Source organism: Nansenia antarctica (assembly GCF_963989245.1).
Source record: "Nansenia antarctica genome assembly, chromosome: 7".
Taxonomy (NCBI): Eukaryota; Metazoa; Chordata; class Actinopteri; order Argentiniformes; family Microstomatidae; genus Nansenia; species Nansenia antarctica.
In genome coordinates, this window is record NC_137677.1 from 27313723 (window position 1) to 27340271 (window position 26549).

A 26549-nucleotide genomic window follows, 5' to 3' on the forward strand; every position below is an offset into this window, starting at 1 on the left:
TTTACAACAAGCACAACACAAAAATCGCTATTATGCACCGTGTTTGTCCGTGAATAACACCGGCTGTGGAGGTGGTAAAAAAACACAATACTCCTTTGCTAACTTCACCATCACGTTTGCTGTGTTTTAATTGTATTTCACTACACTTTGCACCTTAATAAATACCGTGATCTAATCTCTGTGTGTGTGTGTGAACCTAACAATGATGCCACAGTGACCTAAAGTAGTAGCCATCTCATATGCTGAGCATAACAATGCTGCTACAGTTCATAAAGCAGACAAGTGAAGGCAGTGTTAAGGCTGTAGTACTGTGTGTGTCCAGCAGAGGGCTGTAGTACTGCAGTGGTTTTAAGGGTTCAAAAAACATGACTTTATTATGTGTAGAACAACATCTGTGCAGAACAATGTCCACTAGCAATGATTCAAACAGGCAGACAATCACAATGATGCTACAGGGAGGTAAAGTAGCGCATCAGCACCAACACATTGTGGAACCCCCCATCTATGCTCGAAGTAGTCAGCCATTTCCTCAAACTTTGCCTGGGTTGGAACATGAATGAGTTCTGGTACTAGTATCGCTTGTACAGCAGCGCAGAAGTCTCTCACACACCGCCACACAGTTGTGATACTGACACCAAACAGATGTGATACACTTCTGTACTCGGAGTTGGTCGCCAATTTCCACAGTGCCATCGCTACTCTTTTGTTGAGGGGGACACACAAACGGAAGGCTGTGTCTCGTCTCTCCATGGCTGGTCGAAGTTTATGGCACAGATACAGGAATGTTCCCTCCGACATTCTGAAGTTCTGTACCCACAGAGCATCGGTGAAAGAAGGGACCACGAAATCCCACCACTGGTTAGCTCTGTTGATGGCCCACGCTGACGGGGCGCTGCGAAGATTTCGCCAAACATTAAGCATCTGGAATAGATCAGAGATAATGTGTTTTGTCAATTCGGAATAAACCCAAACCAGTCATATACTAGAAATAGCCGTGAAGGATAACAAAACCCACCTGTGTTTGTTGTTTACGCCGACGATCAAAGCTCCTTACGACAGCCCACATCAGTTTCTTTCTCTTTTCAGCATTCCTCTTTAGAGCATCCTTCATTCGGTCTTCTCTCTTCTGTCTTCTGTAAAGTCTCTTCTGTCTTCTGGATTCCCTCTTCCGTCTTATCTCTTCTGTGTTCTGGATTCTCTCATCCAAAATACAATGTTTAATGATATACCACAGGCATAGGATAACTGCAACTTCCTCCATGCTGCTATTGTTGGCGCTGTGGTGTGTTGTGAAACTGTCTCGTGGAAATATACGTCACCACCATGGCGCGCTGTTATGACGCATAACTCCGCCTACTATCGACGACTCCTCCTACTAGTCCGGGTCGGTTTGTGTAATGGAAACCAGAACAGATCAAAAGTGACCCGACCTGACCCGACCCGACCCGACCCGACCCGGGCCGGTCAATGGAAAAGCGCCAAAAGACAAGATTACCATGTGACAGCTTATAACTCAGTGAGAAGGTAGTCACACACATCCAATGAAATGTACATGGCTGATAACTCCATAGGAAAGTGATATGAGAGGTCTGCACACATGAATGCTCCTTAATACCTTTTATTGCACACCTTTTTATTTGCAAATGCACAAACAGATTGTTGGTCAGGTCTAAGTGGTGGTCATTCATTGTTACATACATTTACAATTTTTTTGATGGTTTTAAGGAACAATCAAGTGTGCCATATCACTTGGTGGCATTACCATAACTCACCATTATCATGAAGACACCACAGTCATTGCCACTGGTCTGCCTCGGAAGCCCCTGTACGAAGAAAAGTTACAGTTAGAGAATAGTAGGTAATTATGACTATAGCTATAATATGATAGTAACATTCAAACAATACCTCCAAATCCAGACCAGGCTTCTCTGTCCAAGTCAAACAAAGAAGTACACACCTCCTACAGGAGAGAAAAAAGGAACAACATTCGTACCACTGCTGCTTCAGAACCACTTCACACCATGCAAGTCGGTCGATCATGCTTATTTGCAAAAGTTCAATGAGGAGGATTTCTCTGTGTCTCTCTTTCATTGTGTTGGAAATGTGTCATCATAGGCAGGTCAGGAGACCGCCAGGCAGGTCAGGGGAACGTGACTGCCAGAGCAAAAAATATTTGGGGCAACCTTAATAGTGTTCTGTAGGCTTCAGAGGTGAATCCCCTTGGAGTTTTGAAATACTGCCAATCTAGAAAGAAAATTTCTTTCTGGTGTGGCCTCATTACCTACAGGGAATAACGCATTCTGGACAATAAGCAAAAAGGACACTTTGGGGGTAATACAATAGACACAAACTCACAAGCAAATGGCATATGAAGGTTAAAGCTGAGAAATGCTCAACTACATTGTATGTCTTTATAATCTACTACTGTGGATGAATGAATGAATGAATGAATGAATGGTCTTTATTGTCATTGCTATAGTACAGGTACCAAACAACGAAATTTAGGAGGGGTGGCTCCCCTGTATGGAGGACCAAGTCTGACAAAATTAACAATAAATATATACACACATAAATGAATGTATGAACAAATACACATACAAATACACACAGTATACCGCAATACATTTCTATATGTATTTATTCTTTTCCACATTCATTCTTTCTTTTCCACTTTATCAGTAATGTATGCAAATATATGGGGGCGTATCTTGCATGTTGTCCACGCCCCTACGCATTTTCATTGGTTGATACCACCCGTGACGTATGAAAGCAGCGACACTGTTATTACCACAGACGGGTAGAGAGTCTATAGCCCTGTTCTCTCACAGCGTCTTTCTCCCTATAATTTCCATGGAATATCAGCACTGTATGGGAGAACTTGGTGATAACCACAATACCAGTTGACTCAATAACGCTCCGTGCACACCGCGGACCGTGACCCACCGTTCTGGCGCAACCTGGTGGGATGGACTTGACGTACTTCAACGTGCGATGCAGATGCAAAGCTCTACTCCTGTTGCTAGCGAAGTTTCCCACAGAAGTGGGGAAAAAAACGTCAGATAAGACTTGATACATAACTATGAGGTAAAGAAGAAGCACTACATGGTGCTGTCACGGGGGCAATAGGAAAGATAGACACTGATTGATCTAGCTTTTCAAAATCTTTGGAATAACTAACCCAGGCAATGTCGCTCAGAACAGCAATGGCTAAAGTAGGCTAACTAACTAACAACAACAGACTACAGTGTTGGGCTGGCAGCACCTCCTCTCTCCCTAGAAGGCTAGGGTTAGGCTAGGCTAAAAGAAGCTACTTGTTATTAATTAATTATTAAATTAATTTGGTCATTTAGCAGATGCTTTTATCCAAAGCGACTTACAATTACGAATTATTATGTTATTCTATTCTTATTATTATATGTTATAATACAGATACAGATCTATTCTAGTATAGTACATGATAGTAGCCTTTAGCTACGGCGCTAGTTGTTGTGCTAAGTTGATTGATTGACTGTGTTCGCGAATGCTATGCTATGGTATGCTATCATGTGCTGTACTCGTTTTCACTGAATAAATCGCGATTTCTTTCAAAGAAGGTAGCAGGTGTGTTTGTCCATGTCAAGGAGAAGGTACGACTTGTATGACAGGTGTGTGATTAGGACATAAGTTAAGGATATTAGTGTAGTTGTAACATTCTCCAATCTCCAGCACTGAACGGCACAACTGCAGTCGTTTGATCATGTTTGCTCCCCGCTTCTAACACATAGAGCTGCACCACACGGTCATCATTGTTGAAGGAATAACTGTTACGGCTGGGCCTTCACACCAGGGTTTCCGTTAGAAAAATTTGCCGCCGGACATCGTGTCCGGGAAGATTTCGATTTACCGGACAAACGTGAATTATTCCGGTCATCATATTAAAATATAATAAATTTTTTTTTTTTCAAAATCATATTTTTTTTTCTCCAAATCTAATATAGCTGTTTGTCGCGGTGATTACTGTTGTGTAGCGGCCTATATATGCCATTTAATGTCTATTTCTCATCCGATACGATTAGATGCGAGCTATATAATAATATAACATGATTCGCATGCGCGCTATGCCATTATGTCCAGCGCTGAACGGGCGCCTCACTGGGAACTGAACAGACAGCATCGATCAATGAACGGACTCCACATTACGTTAACTGAAGTTTGTTAAATTGTTTGGGATTAATGTGAGTTTTCAATTTTCTCTTTCCAGTTTTACCCTTTTTAATTTTTTTTATCAATAAAACAACGTCATTTCTATAACCAGGGGGGTGTTCCATCGACGTCGCTGGAGGAAAGTCTGGGCTTGTTTTGACAAGTCTCGCGAGATCTATCAAGATATGCCTGGATCTTTTTAAGAGTCTCGCGGGACTTGGCGAAGTGGGCCTAGGTTTCCCTTTGGCGACGTTGATGGAACACCCCCCAGGTCTCGCTGGTTGGGAAGGCATTTTCGTTTAGCTGCCTGTCAAATCATACTTAGGGGATAGCCCTGTAAGCTCATACGGGTCTGTATGTCGTCCTGAAGACCGGCTGTTAGATCATATAGCTGAAGTTTGTCTCCATCTTACAACACTACTTTACATTGTTAGCAGGCTCATAAAACAAGCCGTGTTAGTTGACTAGCGATGTGTCATTGATTTTCGACAACGCGGAAATGTATTCACATTTTTCGAAAGAAAAGTCAAAGCATTAGAACGTAGAACGGAACATCGCACGCGCGCGGAAAGCCACCGGCCCCGATTTGGCCAGAACTTTTTTTTCCGTCAGGAGATTTTCTTTTTGTTGCTTGAATCCCTGGGCTCCCCGCACACCGTGATTTAATTCGCACACTGTCTTAGTGTAAATGTTGTCCGTTTCGTTTGTTATCCTTGTTATTGTGCGATAAAGATAAGGCTTTCCGCTTCGGGCCACCATTTTCAGCTGGGCACCGGACACACACACACTCGTGCACGCGCGGCACTGCCCGAGAGAGAAGGACCCGCCCCCTTTGGTTAGCCTATAGGCTGGCTGGAGGGGGCGGGTCCTTCTCTCTCGGGCAGTGGGTGTGTGTGGGTGTGTGTGTGTTTGGTGCTCAGCTGAGAATGGTGGTGATTATTTTCACCGGACATTTTGTCCGGCGAGTTTTCAGTTTGTCGGACTTCAACAAATGTTACCGGACAAAGACCGGTAATTACCGGTTAACGGAAACCCTGCTTCACACACGCCCTCCCCCGCCCCCACAGCTCGAGCACCCGCCCCCACAACTCGAGCACAGCGTGCTCTCCGCCGCAGCTGAGGCTTGTCCCCCTAATTAGATCTTCAGCCAAACCTGCACACCTGTCTCCACTCCCAATCAACCCTCTGTCTACATCTACCCTGGATTTCTACTCACTCATCGTCAGTTCTTCCCTAAGAATGACCTGGCAAGTATCCTCTGTGACTAGTCGTGAACTTTGCTCTCGTGCCTAACTTTGTGATTCGTTTATATCTTATGTACTGGCCTACCGTGGAGACTTACCCTGTTTTTCTGTTCCTCCACAGCCCACGCCAACCACTACCGCCAGCCCGCCAGGTTGAAACCCCCGGACTCATCCTTTCAGTTTTTCCACTGTAAATAAATACCCTACGGGGCTTCACAGTATTCTGCCTCCGTTGTCGTGTCCTTGAGCCCCCTCGCCACCGTGGCTTAACAATAACAGGCGGTGCGCCCCTCGTTCAAACTGACAAAACCAGTGACATTTTCAGCCTGTGATCTCATGAAAAGTCCGAATGTCTGATCAGGATAATGCTTCTTCCTCTTCCGCGGTGCCAACACTAGCGATCCCAGCCGGTCGATCTCGGCGTCTGATCCGATGTCATTGAAATCCATACATGCGAAATCATCACAAGTAGCCATTGTTGAGTCTTTGACATTAAAGTGATAGATACAGCAAGTCTATTTAAACACATTTCAACCCTTGCCAGTCATTTGGGGGAATCCCCTTCCTAACACCTCCTCCTCTACGTCAACTTTCGTTTTGACCCAACCCTCCGTTTGGGGGGGTGTTGTGAACAAATGGCTGGGTGAATAAAACCACAACGCTGGGGCAAATAAGCCCCCTCCCTTCTGTAAAAGAGCTTATGTTTTATGACCCCCCCCTCATAAAAAAGCAGGATTCATTTGATTCATTCATTGTGGTTCTCTCTAAACCTGTCTGCGATGGGGCGCTTCAATCACACTATCATATACCGCATAAAATACCATCAATCTAATAATTTATGTGGTATATGATAGTATGATTGATGGTATTAGGCAGAGGGTTCCTGAAAAGTGTCTCCTGAGTTGTCTCAGATGTCGCTCATTGAGTGAGTTAGGCTAAGGTTTTATTTTCGTGCGTAAAATGATACAGTTCTGTTTTTGACTTGACAATCGGTTGACAACCGTGCTGATATGAGGTGTTGAGGTGAATTCCGAGTAGCCTACTCACAGTAGCCTTATAATACCTGCCCTGTATTATAAGTTCACCCGTTCGCCAGGACTCGGCTGTGCGTCCAAGCATTTGGGTACCGTTAGTGCGTTCTCAAAAAGACGCGATGATGAAACAATCTCAATGCTCTGCCAAGCAACATCTACAACCCTGAAATGTTTAGTTTTCAGGGTTAACAAGTTTCAAATACTCATGTTGTCTTACATTTTTTCCCGATGTCTATGTATGACACATCATTTGAAAGCTTACAATCTGGAAATAACGCGATTACTTTGATTCATTTGATTCATGTTTTGTTGCGATAAAGCCAATTGTTGCCATTACTACAATTTACAGTCTATTTCTATAAACATGTTAATAACATTGTGAATGTTGGCGATAGCTGAAAAAGTAATATGCCAGGGATGGGGTAGTCACTACTATTGGTATAACTTGGTATAAATTGGGTGTCCAAGAGGTCCGCTAAAAGACAACTGATGTTCTAACAGGTCTATCTGTAATTTACAATGGCAATTTTGGGATGCAGGGTATTTTGGGATGCAGCTGGTTGGAAGGTATCACATTCAGGTTGATCAAACCTGGCATTCTAGATGTGTTTTTGCGGGGGTGTCCTTTTGGCAAAGTTTGACAGGATTGTACACGTTCCCCATTTTGCGCAGTCGATGTCGACGCAAACTCTAGGACCATTCTGGTAACCAAGATCACCCAACAGTAGTCTACCCTAGCCTGTTGTCTCTTGCTGTCAGAATGACGCTTCAGAGAGAGGGGTTGGGAGTAGCAGAGAGGCAGGAAAAGCAACTCGATGTGTCTGTCCACATGAAAGCCCGAAAGGACATGATAATGTGAGTATTATATGTCATTATATATTGTATCGACCGGAGAGAGAGTTCGCTCCCCCCTCGGCATCTTTTCCTCTAATTTCATTTCTAACCCTAAGTCTCTTTCTAACAAGTTGAGTCTTTGACAATTTAACTGATAGACACAGCTAGACAGCTACATTTCACCCCTAGTCATTTGGGGCATCCCCCTTCCTAATTAAGGGTTAGGGTTAGGGTAACCCTGTGTGTGTGTGTGTGTGTGTGTGTGTGTGTGTGTGTGTGTGTGCGTGTGTGTCAACTAACACCTGCGTCAACTATCGTTTTGGCCCCCCCCCTTCCTAAACACCTGCGTGTTCTGAACAAATGGCGAGGGTTAATAAAACCACAACGCGGGGGTTAAATAAACCCCCCCTTCTGTAAAAGAGCCCATGTTTTATGACCCCCCCCCCCCTCATAAAAAAGAACAAAGGAAATCGAGATCAAAGAAAAGTGCCCCATATTAACTATTCTAGTGTTAGCTAACATAAATTAACCATGCACTGGGCAGTGTTTGAATAGGACCAACATATGCGTGGCGTTAAAGACAGATCGCCTCTGTCAGGGGAAGTGTCTGATCGGTCAAAACTGGATGTGTAGAAAATGAATGTGGTAAATAATTAAGGCCTCGTAGTAACGTAAACGACAGTGACTGTAGTGTGTAGCCAATCTATTGGATTAGTGAAGCAGCTGTGCATAGACTACGTGCATAGCTAGCAAAGAGCCAGTCAAAGAGCCCACATGTAATGGATGTTAAACTGTCACTACCTCAGTCCCCCCTTCAACTGACACTACCTCAGTCCTTCAACTGTCACTACCTCAGTCTCCCCTTCAACTGTCACTACCTCAGTCCTTCAACTGTCACTACCTCAGTCCTTCAACTGTCACTACCTCAGTCCTTCAACTGACACTACCTCAGTCCTTCAACTGTCACTACCTCAGTCCTTCAACTGACACTACCTCAGTCCTTCAACTGTCACTACCTCAGTCCTTCAACTGACACTACCTCAGTCCTTCAACTGACACTACCTCAGTCCTTCAACTGTCACTACCTCAGTCCTTCAACTGTCACTACCTCAGTCCTTCAACTGTCACTACCTCAGTCCCCCCTTCAACTGTCACTACCTCAGTCCTTCAACTGTCACTACCTCAGTCCTTCAACTGTCACTACCTCAGTCCTTCAACTGTCACTACCTCAGTCCTTCAACTGTCACTACCTCAGTCCTTCAACTGTCACTACCTCAGTCCTTCAACTGTCACTACCTCAGTCCCCCCTTCAACTGACACTACCTCAGTCCCCCCTTCAACTGTCACTACCTCAGTCCTTCAACTGTCACTACCTCAGTCCTTCAACTGTCACTACCTCAGTCCCCCCTTCAACTGACACTACCTCAGTCCTTCAACTGTCACTACCTCAGTCCCCCCTTCAACTGTCACTACCTCAGTCCCCCCTTCAACTGACACTACCTCAGTCCTTCAACTGTCACTACCTCAGTCTCCCCTTCAACTGTCACTACCTCAGTCCTTCAACTGTCACTACCTCAGTCCTTCAACTGTCACTACCTCAGTCCTTCAACTGTCACTACCTCAGTCCCCCCTTCAACTGTCACTACCTCAGTCCTTCAACTGACACTACCTCAGTCCTTCAACTGACACTACCTCAGTCCTTCAACTGTCACTACCTCAGTCCTTCAACTGTCACTACCTCAGTCCCCCCTTCAACTGTCACTACCTCAGTCCCCCCTTCAACTGTCACTACCTCAGTCCTTCAACTGTCACTACCTCAGTCCTTCAACTGTCACTACCTCAGTCCCCCCTTCAACTGTCACTACCTCAGTCCCCCCTTCAACTGTCACTACCTCAGTCCCCCCTTCAACTGTCACTACCTCAGTCCCCCCTTCAACTGACACTACCTCAGTCCTTCAACTGTCACTACCTCAGTCCTTCAACTGTCACTACCTCAGTCCCCCCTTCAACTGTCACTACCTCAGTCCCCCCTTCAACTGTCACTACCTCAGTCCTTCAACTGACACTACCTCAGTCCTTCAACTGACACTACCTCAGTCCTTCAACTGACACTACCTCAGTCCCCCCTTCAACTGTCACTACCTCAGTCCTTCAACTGACACTACCTCAGTCCTTCAACTGACACTACCTCAGTCCTTCAACTGACACTACCTCAGTCCCTCCTTCAACTGTCACTACCTCAGTCCTTCAACTGACACTACCTCAGTCCCCCCTTCAACTGTCACTACCTCAGTCCTTCAACTGACACTACCTCAGTCCTTCAACTGTCACTACCTCAGTCTCCCCTTCAACTGTCACTACCTCAGTCCTTCAACTGTCACTACCTCAGTCCTTCAACTGTCACTACCTCAGTCTCCCCTTCAACTGTCACTACCTCAGTCTCCCCTTCAACTGTCACTACCTCAGTCCTTCAACTGTCACTACCTCAGTCCTTCAACTGTCACTACCTCAGTCCCCCCTTCAACTGTCACTACCTCAGTCCCCCCTTCAACTGTCACTACCTCAGTCCTTCAACTGTCACTACCTCAGTCCTTCAACTGTCACTACCTCAGTCTCCCCTTCAACTGTCACTACCTCAGTCTCCCCTTCAACTGTCACTACCTCAGTCCTTCAACTGTCACTACCTCAGTCCTTCAACTGTCACTACCTCAGTCCTTCAACTGACACTACCTCAGTCCCCCCTTCAACTGTCACTACCTCAGTCCTTCAACTGTCACTACCTCAGTCCTTCAACTGTCACTACCTCAGTCCCCCCTTCAACTGACACTACCTCAGTCCTTCAACTGTCACTACCTCAGTCCTTCAACTGTCACTACCTCAGTCCTTCAACTGACACTACCTCAGTCCTTCAACTGTCACTACCTCAGTCCTTCAACTGTCACTACCTCAGTCCCCCCTTCAACTGACACTACCTCAGTCCCCCCTTCAACTGTCACTACCTCAGTCCTTCAACTGTCACTACCTCAGTCCTTCAACTGTCACTACCTCAGTCCTTCAACTGTCACTACCTCAGTCCCTCCTTCAACTGACACTACCTCAGTCCCCCCTTCAACTGTCACTACCTCAGTCCTTCAACTGTCACTACCTCAGTCCTTCAACTGTCACTACCTCAGTCCTTCAACTGTCACTACCTCAGTCCCCCCTTAAACTGTCACTACCTCAGTCCTTCAACTGTCACTACCTCAGTCCCTCCTTCAACTGTCACTACCTCAGTCCCTCCTTCAACTGTCACTACCTCAGTCCTTCAACTGTCACTACCTCAGTCCTTCAACTGTCACTACCTCAGTCCCCCCTTCAACTGTCACTACCTCAGTCCTTCAACTGACACTACCTCAGTCCCCCCTTCAACTGTCACTACCTCAGTCCTTCAACTGACACTACCTCAGTCCCTCCTTCAACTGTCACTACCTCAGTCCTTCAACTGTCACTACCTCAGTCCTTCAACTGTCACTACCTCAGTCCTTCAACTGACACTACCTCAGTCCTTCAACTGACACTACCTCAGTCCCCCCTTCAACTGTCACTACCTCAGTCCTTCAACTGTCACTACCTCAGTCCTTCAACTGACACTACCTCAGTCCTTCAACTGACACTACCTCAGTCCCCCCTTCAACTGACACTACCTCAGTCCTTCAACTGTCACTACCTCAGTCCCCCCTTCAACTGTCACTACCTCAGTCCTTCAACTGACACTACCTCAGTCCTTCAACTGTCACTACCTCAGTCCTTCAACTGACACTACCTCAGTCCTTCAACTGTCACTACCTCAGTCCTTCAACTGTCACTACCTCAGTCCCCCCTTCAACTGTCACTACCTCAGTCCTTCAACTGTCACTACCTCAGTCCTTCAACTGTCACTACCTCAGTCCTTCAACTGTCACTACCTCAGTCCTTCAACTGTCACTACCTCAGTCCTTCAACTGTCACTACCTCAGTCCTTCAACTGTCACTACCTCAGTCCTTCAACTGTCACTACCTCAGTCCTTCAACTGTCACTACCTCAGTCCCCCCTTCAACTGTCACTACCTCAGTCCTTCAACTGTCACTACCTCAGTCCCCCCTTCAACTGTCACTACCTCAGTCCTTCAACTGTCACTACCTCAGTCCCCCCTTCAACTGTCACTACCTCAGTCCTTCAACTGTCACTACCTCAGTCCTTCAACTGTCACTACCTCAGTCCCCCCTTCAACTGTCACTACCTCAGTCCTTCAACTGTCACTACCTCAGTCCTTCAACTGTCACTATCTCAGTCCTTCAACTGACACTACCTCAGTCCTTCAACTGTCACTACCTCAGTCCCCCCTTCAACTGACACTACCTCAGTCCCCCCTTCAACTGTCACTACCTCAGTCCCCCCTTCAACTGTCACTACCTCAGTCCTTCAACTGTCACTACCTCAGTCCTTCAACTGTCACTACCTCAGTCCTTCAACTGTCACTACCTCAGTCCCCCCTTCAACTGACACTACCTCAGTCCCTCCTTCAACTGTCACTACCTCAGTCCTTCAACTGTCACTACCTCAGTCCTTCAACTGTCACTACCTCAGTCCTTCAACTGTCACTACCTCAGTCCTTCAACTGTCACTACCTCAGTCCTTCAACTGTCACTACCTCAGTCCTTCAACTGTCACTACCTCAGTCCTTCAACTGTCACTACCTCAGTCCTTCAACTGTCACTACCTCAGTCCCTCCTTCAACTGACACTACCTCAGTCCTTCAACTGTCACTACCTCAGTCCTTCAACTGACACTACCTCAGTCCCCCCTTCAACTGTCACTACCTCAGTCCTTCAACTGTCACTACCTCAGTCCTTCAACTGTCACTACCTCAGTCCCCCCTTCAACTGTCACTACCTCAGTCCTTCAACTGTCACTACCTCAGTCCTTCAACTGTCACTACCTCAGTCCCCCCTTCAACTGTCACTACCTCAGTCCTTCAACTGACACTACCTCAGTCCTTCAACTGTCACTACCTCAGTCCTTCAACTGTCACTACCTCAGTCCTTCAACTGTCACTACCTCAGTCCCTCCTTCAACTGACACTACCTCAGTCCCTCCTTCAACTGACACTACCTCAGTCCTTCAACTGTCACTACCTCAGTCCTTCAACTGTCACTACCTCAGTCCTTCAACTGTCACTACCTCAGTCCTTCAACTGTCACTACCTCAGTCCTTCAACTGTCACTACCTCAGTCCTTCAACTGTCACTACCTCAGTCCCCCCTTCAACTGTCACTACCTCAGTCCTTCAACTGTCACTACCTCAGTCCTTCAACTGTCACTACCTCAGTCCTTCAACTGTCACTACCTCAGTCCCCCCTTCAACTGTCACTACCTCAGTCCCCCCTTCAACTGTCACTACCTCAGTCCCCCCTTCAACTGACACTACCTCAGTCCCCCCTTCAACTGTCACTACCTCAGTCCTTCAACTGTCACTACCTCAGTCCCCCCTTCAACTGACACTACCTCAGTCCCCCCTTCAACTGTCACTACCTCAGTCCTTCAACTGTCACTACCTCAGTCCTTCAACTGACACTACCTCAGTCCTTCAACTGTCACTACCTCAGTCCTTCAACTGTCACTACCTCAGTCCCCCCTTCAACTGTCACTACCTCAGTCCTTCAACTGACACTACCTCAGTCCCCCCTTCAACTGTCACTACCTCAGTCCCCCCTTCAACTGTCACTACCTCAGTCCCCCCTTCAACTGACACTACCTCAGTCCTTCAACTGTCACTACCTCAGTCCTTCAACTGTCACTACCTCAGTCCCCCCTTCAACTGACACTACCTCAGTCCTTCAACTGTCACTACCTCAGTCCTTCAACTGTCACTACCTCAGTCCTTCAACTGTCACTACCTCAGTCCTTCAACTGTCACTACCTCAGTCCCCCCTTCAACTGTCACTACCTCAGTCCTTCAACTGTCACTACCTCAGTCCTTCAACTGTCACTACCTCAGTCCTTCAACTGTCACTACCTCAGTCCTTCAACTGTCACTACCTCAGTCCTTCAACTGTCACTACCTCAGTCCTTCAACTGTCACTACCTCAGTCCCCCCTTCAACTGTCACTACCTCAGTCCTTCAACTGTCACTACCTCAGTCCTTCAACTGTCACTACCTCAGTCCTTCAACTGTCACTACCTCAGTCCTTCAACTGTCACTACCTCAGTCTCCCCTTCAACTGTCACTACCTCAGTCCTTCAACTGACACTACCTCAGTCCTTCAACTGTCACTACCTCAGTCCTTCAACTGTCACTACCTCAGTCCTTCAACTGTCACTACCTCAGTCCTTCAACTGACACTACCTCAGTCCTTCAACTGTCACTACCTCAGTCCTTCAACTGTCACTACCTCAGTCTCCCCTTCAACTGTCACTACCTCAGTCCCCCCTTCAACTGTCACTACCTCAGTCCTTCAACTGTCACTACCTCAGTCCTTCAACTGACACTACCTCAGTCCCCCCTTCAACTGTCACTACCTCAGTCCTTCAACTGTCACTACCTCAGTCCTTCAACTGTCACTACCTCAGTCCCCCCTTCAACTGACACTACCTCAGTCCTTCAACTGTCACTACCTCAGTCCTTCAACTGTCACTACCTCAGTCCCCCCTTCAACTGACACTACCTCAGTCCTTCAACTGTCACTACCTCAGTCCTTCAACTGTCACTACCTCAGTCCTTCAACTGACACTACCTCAGTCCTTCAACTGTCACTACCTCAGTCCTTCAACTGTCACTACCTCAGTCCTTCAACTGTCACTACCTCAGTCCTTCAACTGTCACTACCTCAGTCCTTCAACTGTCACTACCTCAGTCCTTCAACTGTCACTACCTCAGTCCTTCAACTGACACTACCTCAGTCCTTCAACTGACACTACCTCAGTCCTTCAACTGTCACTACCTCAGTCCCCCCTTCAACTGACACTACCTCAGTCCCCCCTTCAACTGTCACTACCTCAGTCCTTCAACTGTCACTACCTCAGTCCTTCAACTGACACTACCTCAGTCCCCCCTTCAACTGACACTACCTCAGTCCCCCCTTCAACTGACACTACCTCAGTCCTTCAACTGTCACTACCTCAGTCCCCCCTTCAACTGTCACTACCTCAGTCCTTCAACTGTCACTACCTCAGTCCTTCAACTGTCACTACCTCAGCCCTTCAACTGTCACTACCTCAGTCCCTCCTTCAACTGTCACTACCTCAGTCCTTCAACTGTCACTACCTCAGTCCTTCAACTGTCACTACCTCAGTCCTTCAACTGTCACTACCTCAGTCCTTCAACTGACACTACCTCAGTCCTTCAACTGTCACTACCTCAGTCCTTCAACTGTCACTACCTCAGTCCCCCCTTCAACTGTCACTACCTCAGTCCTTCAACTGTCACTACCTCAGTCCTTCAACTGTCACTACCTCAGTCCTTCAACTGTCACTACCTCAGTCCTTCAACTGTCACTACCTCAGTCCTTCAACTGTCACTACCTCAGTCCTTCAACTGTCACTACCTCAGTCCTTCAACTGTCACTACCTCAGTCCTTCAACTGACACTACCTCAGTCTCCCCTTCAACTGTCACTACCTCAGTCCTTCAACTGTCACTACCTCAGTCCCCCCTTCAACTGTCACTACCTCAGTCCTTCAACTGTCACTACCTCAGTCCTTCAACTGACACTACCTCAGTCCTTCAACTGACACTACCTCAGTCCTTCAACTGTCACTACCTCAGTCCTTCAACTGACACTACCTCAGTCCTTCAACTGACACTACCTCAGTCCTTCAACTGTCACTACCTCAGTCCTTCAACTGTCACTACCTCAGTCCCCCCTTCAACTGTCACTACCTCAGTCCTTCAACTGTCACTACCTCAGTCCCCCCTTCAACTGTCACTACCTCAGTCCTTCAACTGTCACTACCTCAGTCCTTCAACTGTCACTACCTCAGTCCTTCAACTGTCACTACCTCAGTCCTTCAACTGACACTACCTCAGTCCTTCAACTGTCACTACCTCAGTCCTTCAACTGTCACTACCTCAGTCCCCCCTTCAACTGACACTACCTCAGTCCTTCAACTGTCACTACCTCAGTCCCCCCTTCAACTGTCACTACCTCAGTCTCCCCTTCAACTGTCACTACCTCAGTCCCCCCTTCAACTGACACTACCTCAGTCCTTCAACTGTCACTACCTCAGTCCTTCAACTGTCACTACCTCAGTCCTTCAACTGTCACTACCTCAGTCCTTCAACTGTCACTACCTCAGTCCTTCAACTGTCACTACCTCAGTCCTTCAACTGTCACTACCTCAGTCCCCCCTTCAACTGTCACTACCTCAGTCCTTCAACTGTCACTACCTCAGTCCTTCAACTGTCACTACCTCAGTCCTTCAACTGTCACTACCTCAGTCCTTCAACTGTCACTACCTCAGTCCTTCAACTGACACTACCTCAGTCCTTCAACTGACACTACCTCAGCCCTTCAACTGTCACTACCTCAGTCCTTCAACTGTCACTACCTCAGTCTCCCCTTCAACTGTCACTACCTCAGTCCTTCAACTGACACTACCTCAGTCCTTCAACTGTCACTACCTCAGTCCTTCAACTGTCACTACCTCAGTCCCCCCTTCAACTGTCACTACCTCAGTCCTTCAACTGTCACTACCTCAGTCCTTCAACTGTCACTACCTCAGTCCTTCAACTGTCACTACCTCAGTCCTTCAACTGTCACTACCTCAGTCTCCCCTTCAACTGTCACTACCTCAGTCCTTCAACTGACACTACCTCAGTCCCCCCTTCAACTGTCACTACCTCAGTCCTTCAACTGTCACTACCTCAGTCCCCCCTTCAACTGTCACTACCTCAGTCCTTCAACTGTCACTACCTCAGTCTCCCCTTCAACTGTCACTACCTCAGTCCTTCAACTGACACTACCTCAGTCCTTCAACTGACACTACCTCAGTCCCTCCTTCAACTGACACTACCTCAGTCCTTCAACTGTCACTACCTCAGTCCTTCAACTGTCACTACCTCAGTCCTTCAACTGTCACTACCTCAGTCCTTCAACTGTCACTACCTCAGTCCTTCAACTGTCACTACCTCAGTCTCCCCTTCAACTGTCACTACCTCAGTCCTTCAACTGTCACTACCTCAGTCCTTCAACTGTCACTACCTCAGTCCTTCAACTGTCACTACCTCAGTCCCCCCTTCAACTGTCACTACCTCAGTCCCCCCTTCAACTGTCACTACCTCAGTCCTTCAACTGTCACTACCTCAGTCCCCCCTTCAACTGTCACTACCTCAGTCCTTCAACTGTCACTACCTCAGTCCTTCAACTGTCACTACCTCAGTCCCCCCTTCAACTGTCACTACCTCAGTCCCCCCTTCAACTGTCACTACCTCAGTCCTTCAACTGACACTACCTCAGTCCCTCCTTCAACTGTCACTACCTCAGTCCTTCAACTGACACTACCTCAGTCCTTCAACTGTCACTACCTCAGTCCTTCAACTGTCACTACCTCAGTCCTTCAACTGTCACTACCTCAGTCCCCCCTTCAACTGACACTACCTCAGTCCTTCAACTGTCACTACCTCAGTCCTTCAACTGTCACTACCTCAGTCTCCCCTTCAACTGTCACTACCTCAGTCCTTCAACTGTCACTACCTCAGTCCCCCCTTCAACTGTCACTACCTCAGTCTCCCCTTCAACTGTCACTACCTCAGTCCTTCAACTGTCACTACCTCAGTCCTTCAACTGTCACTACCTCAGTCCTTCAACTGTCACTACCTCAGTCCTTCAACTGTCACTACCTCAGTCCTTCAACTGTCACTACCTCAGTCCTTCAACTGACACTACCTCAGTCCTTCAACTGTCACTACCTCAGTCCTTCAACTGTCACTACCTCAGTCCTTCAACTGACACTACCTCAGTCCTTCAACTGTCACTACCTCAGTCCTTCAACTGTCACTACCTCAGTCCTTCAACTGTCACTACCTCAGTCCTTCAACTGACACTACCTCAGTCCTTCAACTGTCACTACCTCAGTCCTTCAACTGTCACTACCTCAGTCTCCCCTTCAACTGTCACTACCTCAGTCCCCCCTTCAACTGTCACTACCTCAGTCCTTCAACTGTCACTACCTCAGTCCTTCAACTGTCACTACCTCAGTCCTTCAACTGTCACTACCTCAGTCCTTCAACTGACACTACCTCAGTCCTTCAACTGTCACTACCTCAGTCCTTCAACTGACACTACCTCAGTCCTTCAACTGTCACTACCTCAGTCCTTCAACTGTCACTACCTCAGTCTCCCCTTCAACTGTCACTACCTCAGTCCCCCCTTCAACTGTCACTACCTCAGTCCTTCAACTGACACTACCTCAGTCCTTCAACTGTCACTACCTCAGTCCCCCCTTCAACTGTCACTACCTCAGTCCCCCCTTCAACTGTCACTACCTCAGTCCTTCAACTGTCACTACCTCAGTCCTTCAACTGTCACTACCTCAGTCCCCCCTTCAACTGACACTACCTCAGTCCTTCAACTGTCACTACCTCAGTCTCCCCTTCAACTGTCACTACCTCAGTCCCCCCTTCAACTGTCACTACCTCAGTCCTTCAACTGACACTACCTCAGTCCTTCAACTGACACTACCTCAGTCCCTCCTTCAACTGACACTACCTCAGTCCTTCAACTGTCACTACCTCAGTCCCTCCTTCAACTGACACTACCTCAGTCCTTCAACTGTCACTACCTCAGTCTCCCCTTCAACTGTCACTACCTCAGTCCCCCCTTCAACTGTCACTACCTCAGTCCTTCAACTGACACTACCTCAGTCCTTCAACTGTCACTACCTCAGTCCCTCCTTCAACTGACACTACCTCAGTCCTTCAACTGACACTACCTCAGTCCCCCCTTCAACTGTCACTACCTCAGTCCTTCAACTGTCACTACCTCAGTCCTTCAACTGTCACTACCTCAGTCCTTCAACTGACACTACCTCAGTCCTTCAACTGACACTACCTCAGTCCTTCAACTGACACTACCTCAGTCCTTCAACTGACACTACCTCAGTCCTTCAACTGACACTACCTCAGTCCTTCAACTGTCACTACCTCAGTCCTTCAACTGTCACTACCTCAGTCCTTCAACTGACACTACCTCAGTCCTTCAACTGTCACTACCTCAGTCCTTCAACTGACACTACCTCAGTCCTTCAACTGTCACTACCTCAGTCCTTCAACTGTCACTACCTCAGTCTCCCCTTCAACTGTCACTACCTCAGTCCCCCCTTCAACTGTCACTACCTCAGTCCTTCAACTGTCACTACCTCAGTCCTTCAACTGTCACTACCTCAGTCCCCCCTTCAACTGTCACTACCTCAGTCCCTCCTTCAACTGTTACTACCTCAGTCCTTCAACTGTCACTACCTCAGTCCCCCCTTCAACTGTCACTACCTCAGTCCTTCAACTGTCACTACCTCAGTCCCCCCTTCAACTGTCACTACCTCAGTCCCCCCTTCAAGAACAGAAGAGAGAGAGAACAGAAGAGAGAGAGAGAGAACAGAAGAGAGAGAGAACAGAAGAGAGAGAGAACAGAAGAGAGAGAGAACAGAAGAGAGAGAGAACAGAAGAGAGAGAGAACAGAAGAGAGAGAGAACAGAAGAGAGAGAGACAACAGAAGAGAGAGAGAACAGAAGAGAGAGAGAACAGAAGAGAGAGAGAACAGAAGAGAGAGAGAACAGACTGTATTGAGAGTCGACTCGTTTAACAAGGAGCCTGTCATCGCAGGATATCTCTTGCGAACGCTCTCTATTCCCCCCCCCCCCCCCCAAAAAAAACATTGCTTTTTTTTGGGGCCCAGAGAAGAAGTAGATATTTATCAAGTTCGCATATGTCATTCGGTCGCGTGGTTGTTACCCCTGGTTTCCACGGACACGCCCACTTAAGACTTTTGGCAGTGTTATTTCAAATGTCTAGTGGTTGCCTATTCACCTTTATTTTTAGGACCATGCTTAGCCTCTCTTTACTTAGCTTGTGTACGAGGGAACTATACATTGTAGCTAACGTTAATTTATTACCAGCAGCAACTTTTTCTGGGAGTGGCACCGGAACTCCAGCGCCAGGAACTCCAGCAGTGCCAGGAACTCCAGTGCAAGGAACAAGCACCCCACGGCACCCTACTGATGGTAGGAAATTATTTTTTACTCAAACTGCATTTACATGCATCTACATCAGTTTCAAATGAATATAAGCTGTGCGGGCCTGTGTAGTAGTGTCTCTGTGCACAGCAGCCTTGTCAGACACTAGTCTGCACTAATCTGGACTCAAATGCCTCAAATCATGGTGAACGGGGCAGAGGTAATCTAAATACCTGGAAATCCAGGAATTGAACAACATGACCTTGGATTAACTGTCAACTTTTCTTTTGTTAGTAGACGTTGTGAGACTGTTCCTTCCGTACAATGCAGCCTCCCGGGGAAACAATACAGCCTCCCGGGGAAACAATACAGCCTCCAGGGGAAACAATACAGCCTCCCGGGGAAACAATACAGCCTCCAGGGGAAGGCGCCTCCAGACTCAGAGAAGCCCAGCTCAGGGATTGGGGGTAACCATCTACACCCACAATTTCTGCTGCCTGGAGAAGAAAGACATGAGGATGGTCCCTACAAGGGTTGTGAAAGACAACCTGCTGGGCATGGGTTTGGGGGACGGTCGCCTGACCTTTCGAGGTATGTCACCTGAAAGTCTGTACTGTGTGTAGCCAGTTGTACACTGTAGTGTGTAGCCAGACAGTCTGTAGTGTGTAGCCAGTTTCTGTCATCTCAACCCAGCACCTGATCTGTGCATTATTTGTCTTGTCTGTCCCTCTCAATTTCACAGGAAACCAACGCAGTGCAGAGGAATTGGCAGAATTGCGCTTCTCAGCCTACCCTAAACTGCGTGAGGGGGGTGGGTTTGAGCTAATGAAAGTTGCGGGGTCTACACAGAGCCGCAATTTGGAAGTGATTCCATGCCCAAATGAGGGGTACACGGTTCAGTATCTGAAGGAGATACTGAACCATGCAACGGTTTATGTCCGGCCACTGCAACGCAGTCTGACCTCTGTGAATGTAAGATTCGATATCAGGTTGTGTTGTGTCCCAAATATTAATAAAATACTGAATGAATGTTCCTGAAGTTGAACTAATTTATATTTAAATGTGATTTGTCTCCACAAATAGGTCGTGAATAACAGACAGGCCCAGTGTGGACCCTCGGTCCAGTGTGTAAATTGTGGGGAGGAGTTTGACTTCTCCACTATAAGGGCACACAATGCAGTGTGTTCCAGGTAATACTGAATGTAAAGCAATTTAGAAAAGTATCTTCTAACATGCTAAATGTAATTACTTACCCCTGATTCCGTATTGTGAATTGGAAACAACAGTGTTTGTTCAGGAAATACTGTGTCTACTCATTATTACAAGTACTGCAATACTCTGGTAGGAAAATAATGATTTACTGTTGTAAATAAATAGTTCTTGTGTGTAGACAAGTATAAGTATGTGATAAATCCCTGATGTTATTAACTGTTTTACCGCCCTCTTAAGTATACTGCAGGGTGAGAGAAGGAGAGCTGACAGTGCCACACAGCAGGATCTTATAGGTTAGTCAGTGTAGACCGAGGGTTTCTGACATTTTTAGTGCTTTAAGACATGGCTCAAATGTGAATTAATTTCTGTGAAAATGGCGAACTGCTTTTGTACTAGGAAAAAACTGAACTTTTACTGTTCACGTTTAGATTAAGAATCTGAACTTTTATTGTTTACCTAGATGATCAAAACATTTACAGTTTCCTGGTGACTAAGCTGTGGACTGTGCTAACTGCTTTTACTTATTATTTCTTTATTAATTGAACCAGCAGGATCCTCCACAGCCTCTCTCCTGTCTGCTGCAGCTGGGTCCTCTGCAGCCTCTCTCCCGTCTGCTGCAGCTGGGTCCTCTGCAGCCTCTCTCCTGTCTGCTGCAGCTGGGTCCTCTGCAGCCTCTCTCCTGTCTGCTGCAGCTGGGTCCTCTGCAGCCTCTCTCCTGTCTGCTGCAGCTGGGTCCTCTGCAGCCTCTCTCCTGTCTGCTGCAGCTGGGTCCTCTGCAGCCTCTCTCCTGTCTGCTGCAGCTGGGTCCTCTGCAGCCTCTCTCCCGTCTGCTGCAGCTGGGTCCTCTGCAGCCTCTCTCCTGTCTGCTGCAGCTGGGTCCTCCACAGCCTCTCTCCTGTCTGCTGCAGCTGGGTCCTCCACAGCCTCTCTCCTGTCTGCTGCAGCTGGGTCCTCTGCAGCCTCTCTCCTGTCTGCTGCAGCTGGGTCCTCTGCAGCCTCTCTCCCGTCTGCTGCAGCTGGGTCCTCCACAGCCTCTCTCCCGTCTGCTGCAGCTGGGTCCTCTGCAGCCTCTCTCCCGTCTGCTGCAGCTGGGTCCTCCACAGCCTCTCTCCTGTCTGCTGCAGCTGGGTCCTCTGCAGCCTCTCTCCTGTCTGCTGCAGCTGGGTCCTCCACAGCCTCTCTCCTGTCTGCTGCAGCTGGGTCCTCTGCAGCCTCTCTCCTGTCTGCTGCAGCTGGGTCCTCTGCAGCCTCTCTCCTGTCTGCTGCAGCTGGGTCCTCTGCAGCCTCTCTCCTGTCTGCTGCAGCTGGGTCCTCCACAGCCTCTCTCCCGTCTGCTGCAGCTGGGTCCTCTGCAGCCTCTCTCCCGTCTGCTGCAGCTGGGTCCTCTGCAGCCTCTCTCCTGTCTGCTGCAGCTGGGTCCTCTGCAGCCTCTCTCCTGTCTGCTGCAGCTGGGTCCTCTGCAGCCTCTCTCCCGTCTGCTGCAGCTGGGTCCTCTGCAGCCTCTCTCCTGTCTGCTGCAGCTGGGTCCTCTGCAGCCTCTCTCCTGTCTGCTGCAGCTGGGTCCTCTGCAGCCTCTCTCCTGTCTGCTGCAGCTGGGTCCTCTGCAGCCTCTCTCCTGTCTGCTGCAGCTGGGTCCTCTGCAGCCTCTCTCCTGTCTGCTGCAGCTGGGTCCTCTGCAGCCTCTCTCCTGTCTGCTGCAGCTGGGTCCTCTGCAGCCTCTCTCCTGTCTGCTGCAGCTGGGTCCTCTGCAGCCTCTCTCCTGTCTGCTGCAGCTGGGTCCTCTGCAGCCTCTCTCCTGTCTGCTGCAGCTGGGTCCTCTGCAGCCTCTCTCCTGTCTGCTGCAGCTGGGTCCTCCACAGCCTCTCTCCTGTCTGCTGCAGCTGGGTCCTCTGCAGCCTCTCTCCTGTCTGCTGCAGCTGGGTCCTCTGCAGCCTCTCTCCCGTCTGCTGCAGCTGGGTCCTCTGCAGCCTCTCTCCCGTCTGCTGCAGCTGGGTCCTCTGCAGCCTCTCTCCTGTCTGCTGCAGCTGGGTCCTCTGCAGCCTCTCTCCCGTCTGCTGCAGCTGGGTCCTCTGCAGCCTCTCTCCCGTCTGCTGCAGCTGGGTCCTCTGCAGCCTCTCTCCCGTCTGCTGCAGCTGGGTCCTCTGCAGCCTCTCTCCCGTCTGCTGCAGCAGGTTCTGCCGTGGCAGCAGGTTCCTCTGGCACCCTACAGTCAGAGGATCACATCATGGATGGTAAGCACATGTACAGTGTTAAAGCTGGTTGCTAGGAAAATCAGCTAATGGGGATCCTTAATAAAATGCAATAAAATACTGGTGACAACTGTGGACTTATACTGGTGACAACTGTGGACTGTGGACTTAATTGATTATCTTTTCTATATCGATAACAGACCTTGATCCATCTGAGTCGTTGGACTCCATTGCTGGTAAGCACAAGCTGTGAATAAGAAAAACAAAGGTTCTACACTATGTTTAAGTGTGTGTACACCATGGATGGGGTTGAATCCTACAATCACATTCAGGCTATTGACAGGCTACATGTCTGACTAAGTTATATCAATTTAGAACTGTGTACAGTGAATGCAATCTTGTGTGTAGTGTAATTTGAGTTTCTTTCTGTTAAAGCGTGGGTAACGGAAGCAGACTCTGCAAAGGCTGCCAAGCTCTTCTGCGCGTCGGCCCTCGCAGATATGAATAATCAGTCGCCGCTCAACTTCACTCTCAGTTTGAGCGGTTCTCTGGAGGAACGAACACGAGCGATCGTTTCGTTCTACAAAAGGCCAAAGGTGAACTGGGCGAGTCCTCTCACCTGCAAACTGATTGGTAATGATCTTAATAATTTTTCTTGTTTTTAAATGTATTTTTGGGGCATTTTATGCTTTATTGTAGAGAGATAGTAGAGACAATGACAGGAAAGGGGGATAGAGAGATTGGAGAGGACATTTGGGGAAGCAAAAAACCAGTTACCCATGGGCCAATCAGGATAATCTATAGATCTGTACAGTACCATTACACTAATGGTTTTCAATAACTTGTTAAGCTAAACTTGTTATTTAAAAATTACTGATTATTTCATTTTTACAAGGGGACGCCGCCGTCGGTGAGGGTGTGGCCAGATTTGTCCTCGCCACTGCAATGGAGAGCCTCCAATATGGCTTCCACCTTGATGAAGAGAAAGGTAATTAAGTCTTGTTACTCGTACATATGTGATTATTATTTTTTTAATGCATAGGCTATATTTTCCTAGCCTGGTGGTCATGTTAATATTTTCCAGATGTCTAAAATAAATGTTTTACCTTTTTATTCTTTTAAGGGAAAACCTTACTTTTCCACGGGGAGACGGACCATCTGGTTCCGTCTACTGACCAGACCCTCCTCGACAGCGACTTCTTCATTGTCGCGGGCCGCATGATGGGGCACAGTTTCCTGCATGGTGGACCATGCTTGACCGGCCTGAGCCCAGCCATTGCACATGTCCTGTGTGGGGGGGCGCAGCACATGACAATTGTCTCCCCATTGGATTGTGTGGACATGGATGTTCGGGAGGCGCTGGAACTGGTTAGAAATAGCTTTTTAATTGCTAGTATTGTGCAGTATTTCATGATGTTATATTGCTCTCTATTTACAATGTGTTAAGTAATTGCTTTTTACATTTGTTACATTTCACAATTACATTTCTTGTCAGCTGAACAATGGTCATGACCTCACCGAGGACAACAAAGAGAAGGTCCTCTCCCTATGCCAGGCATGGGATTTCCCAGGGCCTACATCAGCAAACAGGATGTGGCTGGCGGAGAAACTATTGGTGCATGCTGTAAGTTTGTCTTTCTTAAGTCTTTGAATTTAAACGAAACCACTGGTTCTCATTGAATTCACTGTTGCCTTAATATAACCATGACACGTTTTTTGGGGGGTTTATTTGTTTTACAGGTGCTGGAAAGGACGAAACAGCAGGTCAAACACCTGAGGAGGGGGCTAAAAGACACCGGTGTCTGGGAGCTATTAAGTTCCAGGCCGGACACTGTGCCAGTCTTATGGCCAAGAGCCGCAGAAACCAGGATCACGCCACAGGTAATGCAAATGAAAACATTAAAGCTACATATGACAGCATTTTTATTGCTAAATATTCACTTGTTTTTGTTACGAGAGTATGGATTGGCCTTAGCAAGATCCCCAAAATATTTTTTGTGACATGAGACCCTGTGAATTTCAGATTTTAGACATAGGTGTCTAGGCTAGATAGTGGGAAATATTGCCAGAAGTGACTTTTTAAGCATGCAACGACATCAACACTACCCCCTCGGAATCCACAAAGCAGTGTCACAGCAAGAGAGGAGGGAATTGTAGGAGATATGGTTCTTAAAACACATGATCATTTTTATCATGACCAGTGGGGTCGCCAAAGTGCGAACTTATCACATGTAGCTTTGCATTAAATGTGTCTTGATTATTTTTTTTAAAGATTGTGTATTGAAACGGCTTTTGTAATTGAAAAAGCATAAAGGGGGAGCAAATTTTAACCGGTGCATTTTATATTAGATGATTCTGGAGAAAATTGAATGGCCGGAGGCAGATTTGGAAGATGGCGATGAGGAGGGCCAGGAGAGGATGCTGGGATACCTGAGGACCTTCATCGAAACAAGTATGGCTATTTTTCATTATTCGATACTGATGCCCTTACATGGATGTGTATACAGAACAAGCACCAAGCGCATTAGACCACAGCACTCTCTAGGGCACTTGCAATTAATTACTTTATTCTGCCAAAATCTGCCACCTATTGCTCTAGGATAGGTCTCCTAGGGCGGAGACATTCGTGTTGGCCCTTGTTGAAATGGATTGTTTCTGAATTGATATCCTATCCACTACCTAGGTTCGTCTGAAGGTCTGAAAAGACTTCTGGCTTTTTGGACTGGGTGGGATGTCCCTCCAGAATACCTGCAAGTGGAAGTGGTTGACTGTGTTCTACCACAGTCATCCACTTGCTTCATGAAGCTGAAATTGTCAAAACATCCACGGACATATGAGAACTTCCAGTGCGACCTGATGGCCAGCATTTCGACCGCTTCCTATGGCTTTGGCCAGTATTAAAGGTAAATAACATTGAATAAAAGAAATAATAAAGTATACTTTCATGACATGCAGGCACACACATATACACACACACAGACGTACATCTGGAGATACCACTATCATTACATCCATCTATCATTTATACAGAGCGATTAAGACCCCAGTCATGTAGCTCTATACCATAGATCTGACATGATCACCTTTTCCTTCCCTCACAGGTGCCTGATCTCCCTCTGTGTTTTTTGTTGTTGTTCCTGGAGATGGTGTCAGGTGTGTGCTTGTAGCGTTTCCAGCCTTATGTGAACTACGGTAGCTTGTCTCCGGTTGCCATGGTAGCGGTAGTAGCGGCAGCTTTCAGTTGTAGTATACAACTTTGTATATATTTATATTATATATAATATTATTGGGAATATGGGAATTAAATAGTAACTTTGTACATTGAGGAATTAGTTTAAGTTTAAATTAGAATAAGAAATGTTGTAAGATTTTGTAACAAGAAGAAGTAATGCCAAACCGGAAACAGTACCCAACTCCAGATCCCCAAAACACCATCCCCCATCCCACTCTGCACTGGTCTCCTGAACACAGCATGAACGTTTCAGCCTCACCCACCACCGCCAGAGACTGTCCAAAATTGTGTTTTATATTTTTATGTTGTATTTCATTGATGTTCACGTGAATACATTTTCTTTGTATTTCAGTTTCACAAAATGCAAAAAGAATATTCAATAAAGAAACCTGAATTTGAATTTGAACTTGAACTTGTTAATGTATTCATTGTTGTTTATT

General features: G+C 47.4%; 1 protein-coding gene across 1 annotated transcript; it reads left to right on the forward strand.

Annotated features, from left to right (window-relative positions):
* The first annotated feature begins 24178 nt into the window (after nt 1-24178).
* On the forward strand, nt 24179-26252 carry LOC308162030 (uncharacterized protein). The gene is made up of 6 exons (XM_080536115.1): nt 24179-24245; nt 24373-24501; nt 24618-24758; nt 25227-25329; nt 25561-25780; nt 25979-26252. The coding sequence occupies exons 1-5, from the start codon at nt 24186-24188 to the stop codon at nt 25776-25778; spliced, it is 651 nt and encodes a 216-aa protein (XP_080392241.1). The 5' UTR covers nt 24179-24185; the 3' UTR covers nt 25779-25780; nt 25979-26252.
* Nucleotides 26253-26549: the final 297 nt, after the last annotated feature.